Below are 19,109 nucleotides of genomic sequence, written 5' to 3' on the forward strand. Positions count from 1 at the left end.
TTTAGGAGGGCACTCCAGAAAGCAAGTGGGGAATAAAGATGCTAGGGCTATAAGGGGCCAGGGGGCCCCGGTAACTCTCATTGTAGTGCTCCTTCAAGGTGAGGACCAGAAGGCACCTGGAAAAGTCATTTAGACCAGACCACGACCTCCATCTCCCAGCTGAAGGATCTTAGTAATATTTTGAGCAAACTCTGCTCCCTTCAGTGGTGACCCGTATCCATGCTTTTCTCCCCATGGAGCAAGAACTGCTTACAGGTGGTTGTCCAGGTCCCACAGGTGGTGTCCACGTGCCGCAGCCCTGCAGAGGTTGGAGCCCAGCTGCTTCCTCCCCACCGTCTGTTTGTTCTTTGGGTTGTAACGTGGTACCTCATCTTTTCTCCTTCGTTCCTTCCTCCCTGGGGTCTCTACTTCTCCTGCAAATTGTTTCTTATTCTGATGGCTTTGACAGAGAAGAACTGCATTCCATAAAGTTTTTCCCCACCTACCTAGATCTGGAAGAGCACCGGATGAATTGTGGGTGGTTTTTGGACCTTGGAGACCCTTGATTGGAATTACCTGTGTGAAGCAGAATTATTTGTACAAAATGGCACTTTTCATTTTCAAATAGAAAAGTATTCCTCTGTGACCTACAGTGCTGTGCATTCAGTTAGGTTCGTTGTTATGGTTAAGAAGAAGCGTTCCTAACATCAGCTTAAAGGATTTGGAAGTATATTTACTTAGAAACATAATTGCTTTGGAGTGTTGTATTTTGAAGTGACACTTCTGTATGCAATAATTGAGTCGAGAGGAATACTAAGTGCATTTATGTCATAATAAGAAAATGACACTGCCTATAAGAAGAGAATCCAAAAATTGTAGATGATTAGTTTTTACTGCAACACCTTTAGTGCCATATCTAAAAACTGTCATTTCTACTGTGTAAATAGAGACTTCTAGCATCCGGTTCCTGCCAGCAGAGAGCCATTCCCCAAAGAGTTACTGTTGAAGACCCCTCAGTGCCTTGGGAATGTATTTGAAAAATACCATTGCCCAGAGCACCATTCAGGGCTAGTTCATCAGTTAGACTGTGAACGTTGGTTCAGAGTATCTTCTGGTTGAGGCAAGAGAATGACCATTTTCAGATGTTATAGAACAAATGTCAGAATTTATGACCACCTCCGCCAACACCATCACCATTTGGGAGGGCACTACACCATATCCAGCATTCTGCTGGGTACTTTACACACTTGACCCCCTTGGATCATCCTAAGCACACTGTGAGGTCTGATGTCATCCCATTTACTGATGCAGGAAAGGAGGCTGAAGGAAGCTGAGCAGCTTGTCACATAGCTCGTGAGTGGTGACGCTTGAACTTAGTGTGCCTAGCTGAGAAGTCCCTGCTCTTAGCACATTACCAAGCTGCCTAGCAAATGGAATGCCGTTGTTGATCTTCCTGTATCTTGAACCCCAGCCAGTGATTCTAAGCCAAGCAGGATGCTGCTACCAGGTTCCAAATCAGTAGTATTCCAGCAAAATCCATGGGGTTTCTTTCCCGCCCATCCCATCGTGGTCAGCCACCTCTGCTAGGAATGAGACAGAGCAGGAACTGCATTACCTTCTCCCCGTTGGAGGGGTATCTCGTGAGTTTACACATGTCTAAAGAGACTCTCCCCTCCCCTTCTATCCCTTCTCCCCATCCTACTCTTGTTCCCACTGTCCACCAAGCCTTAATCACAGATGCCCTGCCTCTGTTCATCAGCCACCTTGTGATGGTTCATGACTGTCTCGGGAGATTAATAGCATATTTCATAGACTTCATCTCCCAGGAGGCAGGGAATTATACGTGGTGTACAGTCATCCCCTTTTCTTCACCCCTTGGCAAATTCATTGTTTTATATCCTTCCCTGGAACCTTTTACCTCCCTGGTGACTGTGATGTCCTTCCTGTTCCTGGCCAAGTTTTCACTGTTTATAGGACTGTTGATTTGCTCATAACTCCTAGTCCTCAACCCTCCCTACTCAAGGAGAAATATATGTCTGTACTTTATAGACTGTTACGCACTCAGTAGAAGACACACAATGCCTTCCCACAGATGGCAGATGTGATCAACCTGCACGGCACACAGGTGTGACCTTGGAAGGAGAACAATGCAGAATGGCCAGGTGGGATATCAGGGCTCAAGTTTAGATAGAGATGATCCAGGCATCTCTGTTCCAACTTGCTTATTACCTATTTTTAACAAAATGGACCACAAATTGGCTTCTGTCTACCCCCAGGGAATACACGTGTTTGCCAATAGTTCTCTGTTCCCTCCACCCGCCTGGCACATGTAAGCTATTTCCAAATATTTGTTGGATGAATGAAAATAGCAGTGAGTTCAATTTAGTTTCTGTGTGTGTGTGTCTGTGTGTGTGTGTGATCCTTATTTAATGATGGGTTTAATGAGTTCAGCTTCTGTATTGTGGCTCCTTCAGAGCTAGAAGGAATGAGAATAAGATTGAAAATTGAACCTTAAAGTAGGAACATGAAGTATCTTAAGCTCTTATGTGAACGAACCACCTTTCAGGTTCTGAGCTGCACCTGTCTCCAGAGTTTCCTAGGGACAGGGTTTATTGCAGGGATCGGGGTCAGGGGGTTTCTAGGGAAGTGCTGGAGGCTTAGGAGAGGGATGGGGAAGCAAGCTGATTTCTCACCATTTCTCTCACATCATGGGCATTGAGGCAGGCTCCCTGGATTCTACTTGGGGATGGGCAGGTCTTTGCTTTGCCAGCTCCTCCCCTGGACCTTCTGTCAGTCTTCATCTAGTGATTTAATGATGCTGAATCTAGAGATGTAATTTCAGGTTTTGCTGAGAAAATTTGGCCAAGAGACCATGTTCAGATGCAGCAGCTCTTTGGCTACGGGTAATGCCTGCATTCGTCTTCAGTGGAGGCACTTTGTTCCTGCTGTAGCCACAGAGGTCCTCGGAGCCTCTCTCCCATGTTTGGCTTTTATCCCAATTAACTGAGATTGGCCAGAAGTCTCCGGACCCGAGTCCCCTCTTTAGGATCTGCTCCAGGTGACTCACTTCTAGATACGTAGTCCTCACGTAGGGAAAAAAAATGACCCAAATGTATGAACAGCATTAAGTGTTCTGACAGTGAAGTAGTGCTCTTCTCTTCCTGGTGTTTGTGTGAAATGATCTGGCAAAAGAGACGCTGCAGAAATAATGCATTTCTGTGTCTCCCTTCTCAAATGATGAATGTTCTTGGCTCATCATAAGATTTCTTGCCAAATGCTGATTCTGCTAACAGAAGGGATGGAAGCTTCAGATGTTCTCTTATGACAGAGGGAAGAAAAAGTCCCCAGCTTGCCCTCCTTCTGTGTTATGAACGCAGGGAGGTGTTCTTGGGAAGGGCCGTGCTCTGCCTCCACCCTGGTCTGGGCTGTGGGGCTCCAGTCTCTCTCTGGCCACTCCTTTGAGCCCAGGGGCAGCCCAGAGGCTGGGCACAGCCAACTGAAGTGTACCGGTGTCCTCAGCCAACCTGTTGGAATTAGTCTCTTACATTAAGAGCTTCAGTTCGGGAAGGGTTAGCACGAACATACAGCACTCACTAGAATCCTCCGTGGCAGAAGGGCCAAGAGGGAAACCCCAGAGCTTGAGGATTTGGAGCGGGCATTCCGTGCAGGCTCTGGGCTGGGGCTTTCACAGATGGTCCTTCTCCCACCCCCCACTCCCCAGGCCCTGGAAGAGGGCCTCGTGATCCCTGGTGCTCTGACTCACAAAACTGAGGCCCCGGAGGTTCAGTGACATGGCCAGCCAGCTGGCCAGCCCAGACTGCTGTGGTGTCCTCCTGTCAGCCCTCTCGATGTCTTCCAGGGAGCCCCAGAAGGGCTCTGACCCTTGTGGCCTCCCCACTGTGTCATCTCCCGAATCCTGACCACTCGGGCCCCTCAGCAACTTTTCTCCATCCGGTCTTCTTCCCTCCTACCCTTTCTGCGCACTGAGGTTTCTCTAAAAGCACACGTGGGATTACCGAGTCCCTCGCACCCCTGAACCCTTCCGTGGCTCTGACTGTTGCCTAGCTCCATACCCCACCCACCTACCCAAATCAGGAGAAGGTCCAAAAATCTTACTCCTAACCCACTCCCTGATGGCCTGGCCCGCTAACTTCTTTGGCCTCGGCTCTCAGCAGAGTCCCTACCTTGGGCATCTGCGCACCAGTGAAGTGGAACAGGGGGTAGTTCCTTGAGCCCCAGCCAGCCTCTTATCCCTGCACCTCTGTTGTCCCTGCTCTTCCCTCTGCCTGGCATGTTCCCTGTTTTGTCTCTCCCCTTCCCAAGCCGGTCATCCGTTTAAGGGTCCAGGAAGCAGGGAGGCACTGTCTTGACCACCCCATCAGGGCACTTACCGTGATGCTGTATCCTCTCAGCCCGTTCACTTATAAGAACACTCCTGACCAACAGACCACCAGCTTTCTTTAACTTCGCTTGTGCCTAGTACCTTGCCTGGTAGAGAGGAGACACAGTGTAGAAGTGGCACGTGCCGGGGACAGGATTCAAATCCCGACTGGCCTGACTCTTTCATGAGGTGCTGCGGTATCGCCTGCATGTCCTTTCTTCTGCCTTCCTTTCTGTGTTTACGGGGGCCTGCTGATTCCTTCCTGGCTTCTTTTCCTGGTTGAAGGGCTGCTGCTGTTTTATGAAGCAGAGAAAATTGCTAGTACCGTCCTGGAAGCCTTAGGAAAGAAAGCGCCACTGCCTACCCAGCAGTGGGGGGAGGCAAATCCTGAGGGAAGAAGCCTGTGGGGTGATTTGCCTCCAGGTCTTTCTTGGTACCTTGGAGAACAAAAGACATTTTGTAGCTCAAACACAGCCAGGGAGTGATTTATAATTAAGGCTCCACATCTCCTTTCAGAGTGGGCTTGCTCTTTTCGGTCTGGGTGTTTTTATTCTCAGGAGCTATGTTTGCTCCTCTGAGGCCAGGCTTCAAGCCCAGCCCCTCAGTGGCCCTCGGAGGGACAGAGTCCCCTGCTGCGACGTCCGATGTGCCCCAGCTGTGGGAGCAGCTGCCGCACTCCTTGAACAGGTGCTGTCTCTGGCTTTTGGTAATTGACTCTCTTGGTGAGTCCAAGCCACCGTTGGCGACAAGAACAAGAAGACGGGTCATGAAGGCAGTGAAATGGGTCCTCTGAAACAAATTTGCAAATGTTTGGACTGTAGGTCCCTTACCCCCTGCCCCTGAGTTCAAAAAACGTAGCGATTAGAAGTCAGACCTCAATGGTTTTAAAGCTCACTCTAACCATTTGACTTCCAACTACTGTCTAAAACCTCTCTATGCCTCAGTTTCCCGTCTGCAATTTGGGGATAATACCTAACTCTTGGGATGGCTGTGGCTGTAAGGATTAGACAAATTAATACATGAAAAGCTTCCGGCACCGTGCTGAGCCCGTGGTACACGGAGGACTCGTTTTACTGACTTCCTCAGGCTCTGCTAATGAAGACATGCTGCTTAATTACACAGATTCTAATTGAGACCGCATTTCCCTAAAGAAATCTGTTTATTAGGTGCCCATATGCTATTCGCACATAACTACAACTTTTATATTTTCTAATTTCCAAAATAGTATGTTCATTGTAAAAATTAGGAAATACAGGTAAACACAGAAAGAAAGAGAAAAATCCTTGGCGATCATATGGCCAGCTGTGAACATTTGGCATATGTTCCTTCTAGCTTGGTGTTCCTGGGTATGGGTGTATACAGCAGATGAGTAATTTAAAACAAAAAGTTACGGACTACTATCTGTAACATATTGTAACATACTGTGTGTGCACACTTCTTAGGTTCTTTTACACAATTTGGGATGGCTTTGTGGAATTCTGTTGTACCGTTGTAGCTTCCTTTATCTGGTTGCTGGAGGTTTAAAAAAAAAATTGCTTGGGTTTTTTTTTTTTTTCTTTTAGATTTTTTATTTTATTTTTTTAAATTTATTTGACAGACAGAGATCACAAGTAGGCAGAGAGGCAGGCAGAGAGAGAGAGAGGAAGGGAAGCAGGCTCCCCGCTGAGCAGGGAGCCCAATGCGGGGCTCAATCCCAGTACCCTGAGATCATGACCTGAGCCCAAGGCAGAGGCTTAACCCACTGAGCCACCCAGGCACCCCAAATTGCTTGGTTTTGTACACTAGGCACCCCAAATTGCTTGGTTTTGTACACTAGGCACATTTTTAAAGGTTCTGGGTGGCTTTGACCATCCCAAGCCATTAAGGGCTTGCATTTGACCAATGGCTATCTCTGTTCCTCAATTTCTTGATTCCAGCAAAGTGTAACATTTCCTGGTAAGAGTAAGGCATTAAGCTGTTCGACCCCATTCCTAGAGGCATTAACACATTTTGAAAAGCAGGATGATTTTTGCTTATGGGATAACTTCCCCTGGGTGGGGAGAAAGTAGTACAGGCTTGGCTCATTGGCAAAGGAGGACCCATTGACGCACGTCCTGGGGGGAGAGGATTTCGGCTGGCAGAGGACTAGAACTGGTGAATGGTTACATTTGTCCCAGATCTGGGATTCCTAGCTTGGCAAGGAGGTTTGTATTGAGATTCTGATTAGCTAGGTCACCAGGCACAAGTAGGCCTGGGAGACCAGCCCTCTGTCAAGTCACTGGCTCATTTTCACCGAGGAGACTCATAGGAAGACAGGCTGCAGGGAGATCTCACTGAAACCTTGGGGGATCGTTATAGTGAAATAAATGGATTCCTTTCTAGAGGAAAAATACAGGCAAGAACGGATATGACCAGAATACTGGGGCCCTATCTAGAAACCAGAAGATTCAGGTAAAGGCTAATTGTGAAATGCATTTTATTTTTCTTTATTTTACGCCTCTAGATCACCTTTCATTACAGAATTACTTAAGACAGATACTTATTATATTGACTCTGTAAATATTAGACAGGCAAATTTGTTTTGTTTTATTCACTTCTTGAACTTGGTAGTTTGGGTAGTGAATCTGCCTTGGGTATAGGCTGGCCTCAGCTGCTGGCTTTTGGAACACATCTGGCAGGCAGCAGAGAACCCCCAGGATTTTTGGCTCCAAAGACATTGGCTTGCATTCGAACTTAGGGAACATTTCCAGTGATTGTCCTTGAAGTTTTATTCACACGCCAGAGGACGCTGTTAGCTTGAGCTATGGTTGGTCTGGCTAGAGCTCCACATCTCAAGCCCACCCAGTCAACCTCTCAAGGGGTAGATAGGTCACCATTATGGGTCCCAGAATAATGTAGCCGCGTCCCTACTTTCACCCTCCTAATACTGTAGCATTGAAATGGTTTTGCAGCGAGCCTCATTCAGAGAAGTCCTGTGACTGTCTGCTGTGGGCTGCTGGGTGAGCACAAGGACATGTCCTTGTCTCCAGGCCACACAAGCTACAGGGCCCGGAGAGAAGAGCACAGGGCGTCCTGGAGTGTCATTTACAACCCATAGTTCATTGACAATGTAGAGCAGCTCGGACTGTCCTACGAATAATGTAGCAGATGTCTGTCTTGGTCCAGACTCAGGCAGCCTAGAATAACATTTTGTATATTTCCTTAGGCTCACCTTAATTCTCAGAAATACCAAGTCCTCAGGCCCGACGTTTCAGCCGGAGGCCCCGATGCCCAGTCTGGGAGTCCCTTCCTGCCCTTCTCACATCTGCTCTGTCAGTGCCGGGCTCTGAGAGCTCTAGGCAGAATGCCCTCAGATACCAGGGATTTCACTGGAGTCTCAGGGGTCGGAAGGATTCTCTCTTATGTTCATTCCCGTAAGGTCCTTCTCTCTGTCCTCAAACCCTCCTCTTCTCTCTCTAAGACACCCAGTATTACTGCCTCAGTGGCCTTGGACATCTGAGCTCGGAAGGGAAGTGCTTTGTGTGTGTCACACACACACACACACACACACACACACACACACACCCTTCCTCTGGGCAAGGAAAAACAGTCTCCTCTCAGTTTACATTTTTTAAAGTAAAGAAGGGGAATGGGGAAAAAACACAAATTTTTACTGTAACAATGATCTTTCCATTAAAAAGCCATTACATTTTCCACTTCAAAACTGACTCTCAAGGTCTTTAGAGCCAAGATAAGATGTAGAGCCCCTCATTTTTTTCTGAGTAGGAGGTGGCGGGGAGGGGTTAGTAAGAGGTTCAGGTTCTCCCAACAAATAAGGGTTAATACAAAGGCCGCAGTAGTTTCAGTTCCTCAGCCTTTCATTAGCGACACAAATGTAAGGGATTTCTGTCAACACTGAAAGTATTCAAACTCCACTTGGAAGGTATTTACTAATAAACAGTATTTCTTTCCCATGGGAACACAACTAAATCCTTAGTTAACCCACACTTTTGGGTCTCAGGATTCCTTCACACTCTTACAAAATACTGAGGACCCCCCAAGGGCTTCTGCTCATGGGGGTTGCATCTACTGACATTTGCCGTGTTCGAAATTAAAATGCAAATGTTTAAAAATTAATTCAGGCATAAAAACATGGTTATCATAAATAGGTGCTTTATGAAAAATAACTGTATTTTCCAAATAAACAAACAGAAAAAGTGGAGTGACACTTTTTTTTTGGGTGGGGGGGGGGCAGTCTTTTTAATGGTTAAAGAGAAGACAGGTGGATCCTCGTATCTGCTTCTGTGTTAAGTCTGTTAGGATTTTTTGAAATCTAGAAAGAAAATCTGGTTTCATGTAGAGATGCTGTTGGGGAAAAGGAGGACTTGCTGGGCCCCTGAAAGGGTCTCAGGGAACCCTCAGCGGATCATGGGGCACTTTGAGAACTGCTGGTGAAACGAGATACGTCACTAGCTAGATAAGTCACTAGGGTGTGGTGGGTTTTAAATGAAAGACTGGCTTGGAGAATTTGAGTAAATTATGGGTCAGATCAGTCTCTTATGAACAGATGAGCCTGTTATGGTATATACAAAGTATTTGTTTTTACGGTTTTTGTACTTACTGTACATTCTCTTTTCTGTGAGCTCATTGAGGGTACATAGGAGGTCCTCAAAGAGCATTTAGTGGTTTGAAGTGAAACATTAAAATCCATAGCAAGGACTCTCTCATTATAAAATGTTTATGAGATGCTCTGCCATATGACTTTCTTCAGTATCCATTCCACCGTATGAGTTGGCAAACTTTTTCTATAAAAGAAAGTAAATATTTTAGTCTTTGTGGGTTATCCAGTCTCTGTTGTGACTACTAAACTTATTGAATATATAAACAAATGGGTGTGGTTTTGTCCCAATAAAACTTTATTTATAAAAATAGGTGATGGATTGAATTTGGCCCAAGGATTATAGATTGCCTACTCCTGCTATAATAATTTTACATTAGAGTCATAGCATTTAAACTAATTTTCCCTAAGTCCCCAGTGATTGGCCATGAAAAAATTAAGTTAGTGATGTTCAAGGAGAAACCCCCCCCCCACACACAAGTTAAATTTCTTCATTTTTATTTTATGACACATTTGGAATAGTCAGTTTCTAGTGGCACTGGCTGTGGAATAACTAATGAATCTGGGGATGTCCTCCAAAAGAAAGGCTGAGGGTGGTCAGGTTGGAAGTGTAGAGTGTTGATTTCAAGAGCTGAAGAGGACAGATGATGAACAGTTTGATTGCTATAGGGTTTTTCTTTCTTTTATTCCTTTCCTGGGTGCTTATTAAGTTTCTAAGAGATCCAGAGCCAATTTTCACATTTCTCCCTAGCTGGTTTAATAATTTTGAAGTACAGTCCCATATCTCCAAATCCAACAGAGGCAGTAACTAGAAGTGCTTCGAAATCATGGGTATGGTGTCTCATGACTTTCCTGTTGCCCTCCCTCCGTACAGAAATACAAAGAGTATGAGAAGGATGTTGCCATAGAAGAAATTGATGGCCTCCAACTGGTGAAAAAGCTGGCAAAGAACATGGAAGAGATGTTTCACAAAAAGTCAGAAGCCGTGCGGGTAAGTGTCTCTGGTTTCTACTCTGTGTTGCCCAAAGGCAAGGAGGTACCTTCAGACAACTGGCATTGATGATTCCAGCTCTCAAAGATCAGAGTTGCCTCAGCTCTTCTGGTAACACTTTATTTCTTTAGTTAGCCAGCAAGAGCATTACTAGGGGCACAAATGCCCTTTCTGGATAGGGTTCAGGTGCCAGTTTTCATCTTATAATCTTATGCCTTCAGTGGAAGTGCCACCAAGTAAACAGCCTCAGAGGATGGCTTGTGACTGTGTGATATGTTCACTCATTGCCAAAAGTCATTCAAAGGTACATTGTGGTTTGACTAAGCAACTATAAAAATTGTAAGCCATGATTGCCAAAATGTGGAGATGAGAATTCAATGGAATGAATGAGTCCGGATGAAGCTGGAGGTTCTCTTCACCTCTGTTGGAATATTATTATAATTGTGATGAATGTCTTCTCCACCAGGAGCTCCCTGAAATTTCATATTGTCAGCAGGATGAATCGAAATGTATCTTTTTGGATTTACAAGATGGCATCCAACTCTGTTCCTTCTTGTCCGCTAAATGGTGCGTCTTAGGTTCTTGCTTTAGAACATGTGAATGTTGTAACATCCCACATTTGTGCCACACTGGCACAGGAGTATGGGAAAGAATTGGAATCTGAAGAGTTCTTGATTTCTAACCTTTGGTCTGCTTACCTTTCAGTTTCAGTAGTTAACACTTTGCCGTAAATGGCCACTTCCTACATTAGCTTCTCTCACAATTCATTGGCCCATCAAAATTTTCACATGTTATTTCTGCTTTGGGCCTGACAGTGCCACATATCTGCTTGTCTCCAAAATATTTTTGTGCTATTTTGATTCAGGGGAGGAGGGCTGTAGTTTAGTAGTTAAGAGTGTGAAACTGGCTTGGGTTCCGTACCTGCCTTGGTCACTTTCTCAGCTTTGACCTTCAGTAAAACTGCCCTGCGTGCTTCAGTTTCCTCCCGTGTAAATGGAAGAACACACAGGCTGTGTGACGATCAAATATAGTCAGGATTTCGAGCTACTTAGTACAGATCCTGGCACCTACACAGTGCTCAGTAAATGACAGCTTCTTACTGCCGCTATGACCATTAACCAAATAAGTTGAGACATTTTGGGGGGAACTCTGAAGTATCTTAGAAGGAAAAAAAAAAACTTTTTTGCTACAGAAATACTGCTCTGACAGCCAGCCCTGGTCACTTCATGGTGATTCCTGTGTGGTGTCCCTACGTCTCTACCTTAAAGCAAGTGATAATCCTTTTTTTTTTTTTTTTTTTGTAAGGAATCATTTATTTTATTTTTTAGAGAGAGAGAGTGGAAAGGACAGAGGGAGAGAGAGAGAGAATCTCAAGCAGACTCCCCCTTTGACCATAGAGCCCCAAGCAGGGCTCGAACCCATGATCCCAAGATCAGGGACCCGAGATCAGGACATGAGTCAAAACCAAGAGTCAGGTGCTTAACTCACTCTGCCACTCAGGGGCCCCAAAGCGAGTGATATTCTTTACAGACACAGTCGCCATTCATATCTACCACTCAGAACCTGAAATTAAAATGCAACAGCTGCCCCCCTCCACCGAAACCCACCATAATTACTATTTTCTATTTATACAATGAATGCCCCTTTGGTGGAACTTTAGGAATATACTGAAAAATGTCAAACAGAAAAATAGCACCTGAAAGGCAGGCTTGTGTTCTTGTGTTTCTTTCCTTCTAGTTTTTTAAATTTGCAAGTCCATGTGTGTCCTTGGGTGTTTTTCTTTTTCAAATTTGCAGGTGCATTGCCAGTTTGCTTTTGTGTCCAGCTTCTTTCCACTTCTCTACACCATTGCAGTGGGAGCTGCTCTTGGCATCACTCTAGTGAATGATTTTCTTAAATGGCTGCATCCTATTCCAGTCTATGGGTGTGTCATGAAGGATTTTACTTTTCCTCCAAATATGGATGTTTAAGTTGTTTGCAAGTCTTGACATATATAATGCTGTGGTGAATCTTCTTGTATATTAATAATAGATCAAATGACTCAGCACCACTACCTTTGGTGTTCCTCTAAGGATTTTCCATGCACTCTCTTGTCCTTAGAACAGCCCCCAGAGGGAGGGATTATATTATTCCACTTTTACAAAAAAAGGTGAGAGAGGCATAAGTTAAGTTGCTTCTCCAGGGTCACATGGGGAATGAGGGACAAGCTCCAGGGACAGGGACCCAAGTACACATTTCATCACCTATGTGCCCTCAGCATCCTGCAGGGTAATTCCCGAGTGCAGAAGCCAGTTCAGAGACTTGCTAATCTCATCTTCCCAGCTCTTTCTGCATGAGAGGACATTTCTCCCCAGATCAGGTCCTGCCGCTTCCCAGTTCCTCCAGCAGCAGGGGCACGTGAGGGCTCAATTTGCCTGAATCCTCCCCCCAAAATTGAAATGTTTTATTTTGTTTTCAATACTCGTAACAATGTTGTCAAATTGAGGGAAGGAAATGCTATTTTTGTTTCAACTCGGGTTTCCTTGTGAATCAAAGAACTTTAGAGCAGAAAAGGACACAAATTTCCTTAGTTTCTGCTTCTGCAATTGACAGATGAGGAAGCCTCCAGACCTGGCATTCCAGGGTGGAGTGGGGGTGGGACTTATGCAACACAGCAGGATGACACAGAGGTCCAGCCAGCTCCAGAACATGGACTTGGCGCTCAGAGGCAGGGGGCCCACGTGGCAGCTGAAAGGTTGTTGAGAAGAGCTAAGGGACCAGTGGACCTCTTTTCCTCACTTACCCCCGTGGACATGCTAGGAGGAGCAGGAGATTTCTTACCCTGTGCTTAGTGAGTCTCGATGCACCAGGTCCTGTGCTAAGTAAGCACTCTGGCATCCTCCCTGGCAGGGAGATGCTGTTCCTATATCATGGATTTAGAGATGAGCATGCAGGCTTGGCAGGGGGGAGTCACTGGCCCAAGTCACATGGGCAAGCTCAGGGGAGTTCCTTTTGCTCCCCACAGGTAGGATTACGGTGCCTCTGGGTGTATCTGTGCCAAGTGTTTTGCACAGGGACTGGCGAATGGTAAGCTTTCATAAGTGTTTGCTCTTACATTGCTGGTGAAGGGAACTTAGAGTTTGTTAAGTATTTCATAATGAGAGAGTCTTACAGCTTTAAAAAGCTTCAAGGATGATGACAGGAAGGAACTTAATTTTGAACCCTTTTGTTTTCAGTGCATGATGTTTAAAAAAAAAAAAAAGATATGGTTGGTGCAGTTCCTTGAGAAGTTAAAAAAAAAGTGCTCTATTTGGATTGAAATGTACTTAGACTGAAGGCATCCAGTTTCTCTGAACTGTGTATTTTAAAGTAGATATATGAGGGCCTTTGGAAACACAGTTGATGCCATAAAATCTGGGTTAACTGGTCCAGGGGTTTGTGGCACTCCCTGTTCCCAGTCTTTAAGTGGGAAAGAGGGCTTGTATGTCAAGTTGGGTTTGGTTTGGAGGCAGTTTTGCTGTTGAGATGGACCTGGTCCCACTGTGGGCCAGGAATGCTACTGGCAACAGTCATGTGCTTTGTGGCACTGGGACTGAGAGGAGATGGCCACGGAGAGACCCCCTGGATGTTGCTTTATGTGGAGGCCAAGGAACAGTAGGTGTGACTGTTTTTCATATGATAATGAGACCTCAACTAGGAAAGGTTGGTCTTTGCCTCTGGGATTGGTGAGCTTTTGAAGAGCAAACACTTCAAGTGAACATTTGCCATTTGGGTTTTCAATGGAGTCCTCCTGATTTGCTGCACGGCACTAGAGTGGACCACAGTGCACCGGGGCCTTTCCTGTCCCACCCCATGGTGCCCCTTTCTCAAATGGCCCAAGAAAAGAATGGAGTTTAGAATTTGCGCCATCATTCTGATGCCCCAGAAATCTTGTACTGCAGCCTCCATCCCAGCAGCCCAAGTCAGGTCGGAGGTCTTGGTGCCTTCCTGGCCATCCCTGATCCAGTGCCAAGGGCTCACCGGCGGCGGGTGCGTGGGAGGACTCAGGAACACACATGAGAAAGAACTGGCTGACAAACAACATAGATGGTTAAAATTTCCATGGATGTCTATAAAATATTTATGAGACTGCCAGTTGCAATTTAGAAAGCGACTCTAACTACTCCGGTCTGTGAAGGTCGGTACAGTTAGCCCATCACTGCTGGGAAAGGGAGCAGGACTAGTGATCCGGCCATCCAAGCCTGTCATCTCTTGGCTGTGAAACAATGTTGATCTTTTCTCTGTCTCTTCTGGCTTGATTTCATCATTTTCCCCCATCACTTTTCCCAGTGATTAGTTGAATCAGAGTGATTTTTATCATACTCGTCCCCTGTTTGAATTACTCTTCACTATGCAATTATCCTATCACAGAAAGTCCTATTTTCTCCCTGTCAGATGTCTGGAGTAAATGTGAAACCCAAAGTGGCCTGCCCATTACATAACCTCTGTCATCTGGTTGGTAATGGACTATATGTAACTTTTTTTTTTTCTAGCCTAGCAAATTACAAATAACCTTAGCTTCCATAATTGCCATTAACATAATGGTGCCATCATTATGGTAGCATGTCTTAACTAATATTTTTTAGCACTTTTTAACGCCATTGGTGGTTTAAATAATTTTTTCACACCCACTCAGAGGGTTGATGTGCAGGTTATTTTAACTTAAAAGCCAGATCTGGTGGGGGGGGGGAGGTGACACAGCCATGCTGTCATTTGCTTGTATGCAGGGTATTTGTGCCCAAAGCATTCTCTCCCACCTTCTTTGTTGGAAAATATTCATGCTTACCCAGCCCTCCATTGATGTTGCCGAGCAGTTTATCAAGTTTGAAGTCCCCACAAGTGGACAAGAAATGGATTCAGTTTGCTTCTTAGTTCATTAATATTTCAAGGAAGACAGTTCACATGCTGGACAAGGAGGACGTGATGGCCATTGTTCTCTTCCAGCAGTGGACCCCTGCGGTGGTGGTGGGGGGTGGGTGCGACACCCTCATTCCTAAGTGACACCTGGAAATGCTCAACTGGTGACCAGTCAGAGCTCATCTGAAATATTGAGGGGAGACACATTCGACCCAGCTCCCCTTCCTCCTGAGTTGCTGATGATTTGAGAGGAGTGAGAAGCCAAAAGCCGTGCCTTCCGTGGTGCTGTTATATGGACAGGCTGCCCTAGCATTTCCTTTGTCTTTAAAATCCAGTCCTCCACTGGGAGGAGCACACACCATTACACAGCTGACAGGATCATCAGCCCCTGGGAGCTCTGAATGAGCACAGACAAACCTGCAGGTGGAGAAGAATCTGTAGGAAGGCATTCTGCATAACTGTGGGCATCTCTGATTCCAGGCATATACTTTTAGGACGGATTCCAACACAGCAGGGGGATGTTGTGATCCTGTGATTGTGGAATCGTCCGTATAATCGAGATGAGCAGCCCGACGGGAAAGAAGTAGATAAACCTGGAAATAACAAACAGAAGGACTTTGGAGAGTTTATAAATGTATCCTAGTACTCTCTGGAGTGGCTTTCTAAGAATGAGTTCTCCAGAATGGTGATTGCCTTCGATCTTGTGGAACAGGTTGGGGGCAGGCCCTGCCTTCCTTGCACTGACCTTGGCCAGAATTGAAGCCTCCTTCCAGCTTCAAAGTTTGTTCCCACTTTCGGGGCCAGGAGCCCATCCGCAGGGCTTTCACTGCTGTGCTGGACAGAGTTCAGGCCTCCACAAACTTAAACACTTCTCAGGCACAGAGAGAGGATTATAGGATGCTATCTATTTGGGTAGCCGATCAGGTAAAACATGAAGTATTTCATTTGCCATTCAAGTTCCTCTTCACTCCCCAACAGTTAATGAGAAATGTCCAAAAGAACAAATTTTCTTGGGGACTATGAAGACACCAGACACAACTTGGCCCTAAACTTTGTAAGCCAAGAGTCTGTTGTTTTCCAACCTTGGATAAGAGTATGGGGTACATTTTGATCATGCTCTCACGCTCAGTCCTGTAAATAATCTGGTTTTACTTACTTTCCGATTTACATTGATAAAATGATAAATCAGGTACTTGAAAAAAGAGTGTTTTGCTCAAAAATAAACATCCTTGCTTCTTGGGAAAAGCTGAGAGAGACCAGATTATATATTAAGTTTCTCTCCTCTCCTATAGCTACCTGCTGTTGGCTGCCGAGCCGATTCCCATTATAGCTGTACTGTGGGAAGTAATTGCTGTTGTACAGTAATTCAATTTCGGTGCATTCACGCATCGGTTCACCGATAGGGGTTTATCTGGACAAACCCGGGACTTGAAAGCTTTTTATCGAGAAATTCCACATGCCGCAAGACGTTTTTCCTAGGTAACGAATATCAGTATTTGCATTTAATAAACATTTACCTTCTCAGAAAAATGGATGTCTTCCCCCTGCCGAAGAGATTTACGCCAATCTTCCAGAAAGCTAGAGGGTACTATTAAAGTAACTTTCTCTGGCTGTTTTTTGACTGGTGTGTGTCTACATATGTATGACTATAAAACACGTCTACGTCTTTATGTAAATATACCCAGTGAAGCATGGAGAGCAGGAGGCACTCCAGGAAAGCATGATTGGTACCAAACATATATGTGATAGAAGGGATTAAGGGTGACGGAGATTCTATGAAGACTTCTGGCTTCAAAACTCATCTGTACCCGCAGGCGTGGTGGAAATTGTTGGTGAGGAATATTTTCAAAAGGATACCCATGAAATTAGAAATGAAGTCAACCATTTTGTTGGTAAATTTCTAAAGTAAGGGAAGGTTCTTAAGACAGCTGGTTCTTCCTGTATACACGGACTCTTGGAGCCTGAGGATTCTTCGGATACTCCCTCCAGAAGGAGCTGCGGAGGTCTTGGAAGCCAATGTTCCTAGCGTTCCTGGGAGGATCTTCAGTGCTCAGCCAGTTGAGGCGACTGGACGCATCCAGAAGACGTTTCTGCCTTTGTTCATTTCTCATCTCACTCAGAGTTTCCTAACATGGTCCCTGAAAGAGAAGTCAGTTTGTTTGAGACAGTAAACACAGTGTTTTAAGTCACAAATGAAAAGACTTTTATTTTATTATGTTGCTGTATCTTCTGGCCTGTTTGCTTCTTCGCCCTTCCCTCTGTCCTTCTGTTCCTCCCCTTTGTTTCTTCCTCCCTCCCCTCCCTTTGCCCCCACCCCCCTCTCCTCTCCCTTTCTCCCCTTCCCTCCCCTCCCCTCCCCTCCCCTCTCCTTCCTCCTTCCCTCACCTCTTCCCCCCCCTTCCTTCTGCAAACTGCGTTGCAAAACCCCATACATATGTGTAAGAAAATTTACAGCAGAAACCTCAAACCAGAAGAAACTTAAGAAATAGCACCGATCTGGATTCACCAGTTTTATGAGGTCCGGGAACCATTCTTGGTGAGTGGGTGAGATCACAACCTCCAGGAACCCTGTGGGTGGTCTTCTTGGGTTTCCCTCCAGAAGGGGGTGGGTTTCCTCTAACAAAGGTTAGATGGTATCCCCCGGAGCCTCATCTCAGAGAGGCCCACAGGGCTGTTCTCCCACCTACACTCAGAGTGAGCTACTCGCCTGCCTCCTGGGGGAATGAGCTTCTGCTGAGAGAGGGGAGAACTTCTGGACATTTCTTAGGGGACGTTTTATCTCCTGTCTCCTCAAGCCTGTCCCGTCAGCCTTGTGCTGAAGTTGGGTTGGCTTTGAGAACCATAGTCGGGTTTTCCTGCTTACTCTGCGCCTGTTGGCCTGTAGAGGGAGTTCTTCTTTGTAGGTCGAGCCACTGTACCAAAGGCGTGCCTTTAACTGGCATTTTTAACTGGCTAAAATCTCTCCGTTTTTAAAGCTTTGTAGAAGACTTAGTTTTGGATTTTCTGTGTAACTCACTTCACCCGTATTTGCTTTGCTTTAGTTTTTGTTTTCCCGGATTATACATATTCATTGTTTTTTGTTTTTTTTTTTTAAACCTTAAGTCCTATAACAATTGTTTGTTATAAAGGCAGACCCTGATCCATATTCATTGCAAAAGAAAGAACTTGCAGAAAATGATAAAGGAGAGAGTAAAGATCACAGCATCGAGAGGTATTAAAAGGCACTTGACATTTTTTAAAAAATTTTTTAAAAAGATTTTATTTATTTATTTGACAGAGATCACAAGCAGGCAGAGAGGCAGGCAGAGAGGGGGAGGCAGGCTCCCTCCTGAACAGAGAACCCAATGCGGAGCTTGATCCCAGGACCCTGAGATCATGACCTGAGCCGAAAGCAGAGGCTTTAACCCACTGAGCCACCCAGACACCCCGGCACTTGACATTTTTAAGTGCTGTTTCTTTTTAAACATCATAGTTTCTATTTTTCCAGATATCTTTTCTATTGTACATATATGTATACACACACACACACATAAACTTCTAAAACATTGGATTATTCTTGTAACTAGCCAACTGATTTTTACAAAACTAATTTTATATGTTGTGGACATCATTCCACATCAGTAAATATATATAGTTCTGTTATTTTTCATGACTATAGTATAGTCTGCATTCTGGTTGTTCCAATCAAGAAATTCTCTTTTGGTGACCACTGATATTATTTACAGTGTTTCGCTATGAAAAGCAATGATGTGCAAAACTCTTGTAGAGAAATTTGGCCTTTTATGTGGTGCATGTATTAGGACGTATTCCTAGGAATTAAAAGAAGGCTTTTGGCATCCTTGCCAGCTTGTCCTCCAGACAGCATCCCCCTGTGAGGCTGGAGAGGCTCTCTTTCTTCACTGTCCTCTCTGACATTTGGCCATTACTTTTGATTTCTGTCAGTCTTACAGGCACAGAGTAGTATCTCATTTTATTTGTTTTCTTCAATTGCTTACTGTTTAGCATGGTGGATCTTTTTTAGCTTCCCACCTACGCTGTAACGAGGTTTGTGGCAAATTATACCATGTCTTAGAGCATTATTGTCACAACACAGAGAAGGTCTAGGTGCGGGGCCCCCAGCACACCTCAAAGACAGGTGTGGGCTCAGGAACTCACTTGGACACACTCGGAGGACCCTCCCTACCTCTTCTATCTTCCTTCCTGGATGGTATCATAAGAACAGCCTAGTTGTGGGGGGAGGGATGTGGGACACTGACAGACACCAAGCTGCCTGGCTTTGGGGTGCTGGTTTGGAAGAGTTTTCTGGG

General features: G+C 45.3%; 1 protein-coding gene across 1 annotated transcript in view; it reads left to right on the forward strand.

Moving 5' to 3' along the window:
* CACNA2D3 (calcium voltage-gated channel auxiliary subunit alpha2delta 3) overlaps window positions 1-19,109 on the forward strand; it is an 858,873-nt gene that overhangs the window by 165,137 nt on the left and 674,627 nt on the right. Inside the window, exon 3 of the mRNA XM_059389977.1 lies at window positions 9,811-9,927. Coding sequence (XP_059245960.1) covers window positions 9,811-9,927 — 117 coding nt within the window. The remainder of the gene's footprint in view (window positions 1-9,810; window positions 9,928-19,109) is intronic.

This window comes from Mustela nigripes, chromosome 2 (assembly GCF_022355385.1).
Source record: "Mustela nigripes isolate SB6536 chromosome 2, MUSNIG.SB6536, whole genome shotgun sequence".
NCBI lineage: Eukaryota > Metazoa > Chordata > Mammalia > Carnivora > Mustelidae > Mustela > Mustela nigripes.